This window comes from Gavialis gangeticus, unplaced genomic scaffold, assembly GCF_001723915.1.
Source record: "Gavialis gangeticus isolate Ggan-Ray unplaced genomic scaffold, GavGan_comp1, whole genome shotgun sequence".
Classification (NCBI taxonomy): Eukaryota; Metazoa; Chordata; order Crocodylia; family Gavialidae; genus Gavialis; species Gavialis gangeticus.
The window spans coordinates 13,061,262-13,061,650 of NW_017729018.1; the positions used below are offsets into that span (position 1 = coordinate 13,061,262).

Here is a 389-nt window from a genome sequence, read left to right on the forward strand (position 1 = left end):
CCCCCACTGGCTCCCACCGCCCCGTGCCCCCCACTGGTTCCCATCCCCCCTTTTGGTCCCCCCCAGCAGCTCCCACCCCCCCTTTGCCTCCCCACCCCAGGGGTACCTGTGGGGGGGGCCATGCCAGTGGGGGCTGCTGGTGCCGTGCAGGCAGCTCCCCGCTCACAGGGACATGTGTCCTTAGCCACAACCACAGAGAGGAGGGGGTGGAGCAGGCAGGGGAGGATTCTGGGATGCTGGAGGACTGGCGCAGGGGTAGAGGGGGCGGACCTCTCTCCCCTCAGATGTGGGGGGGGCAGTCTGGGGAGGTGCAATAGCATCACCAACCCCCGTCCCCCACTCACTCCAAGCCAGGGCAGGGGCCCGATCCTGGCTCCTATTGGGTATGC

General features: G+C 68.6%; 1 protein-coding gene across 1 annotated transcript in view; it reads right to left on the minus strand.

The window, feature by feature from the left end:
- THOP1 (thimet oligopeptidase 1) overlaps nt 1–306 on the minus strand; it is an 11,459-nt gene extending 11,153 nt beyond the window's left edge. The window contains exon 1 of the mRNA XM_019513572.1: nt 107–306. Within this exon, the coding sequence (XP_019369117.1) occupies nt 107–122 (16 nt within the window). The 5' untranslated portion in view covers nt 123–306. The remainder of the gene's footprint in view (nt 1–106) is intronic.
- Between the last annotated feature and the right edge of the window lie 83 nt (nt 307–389).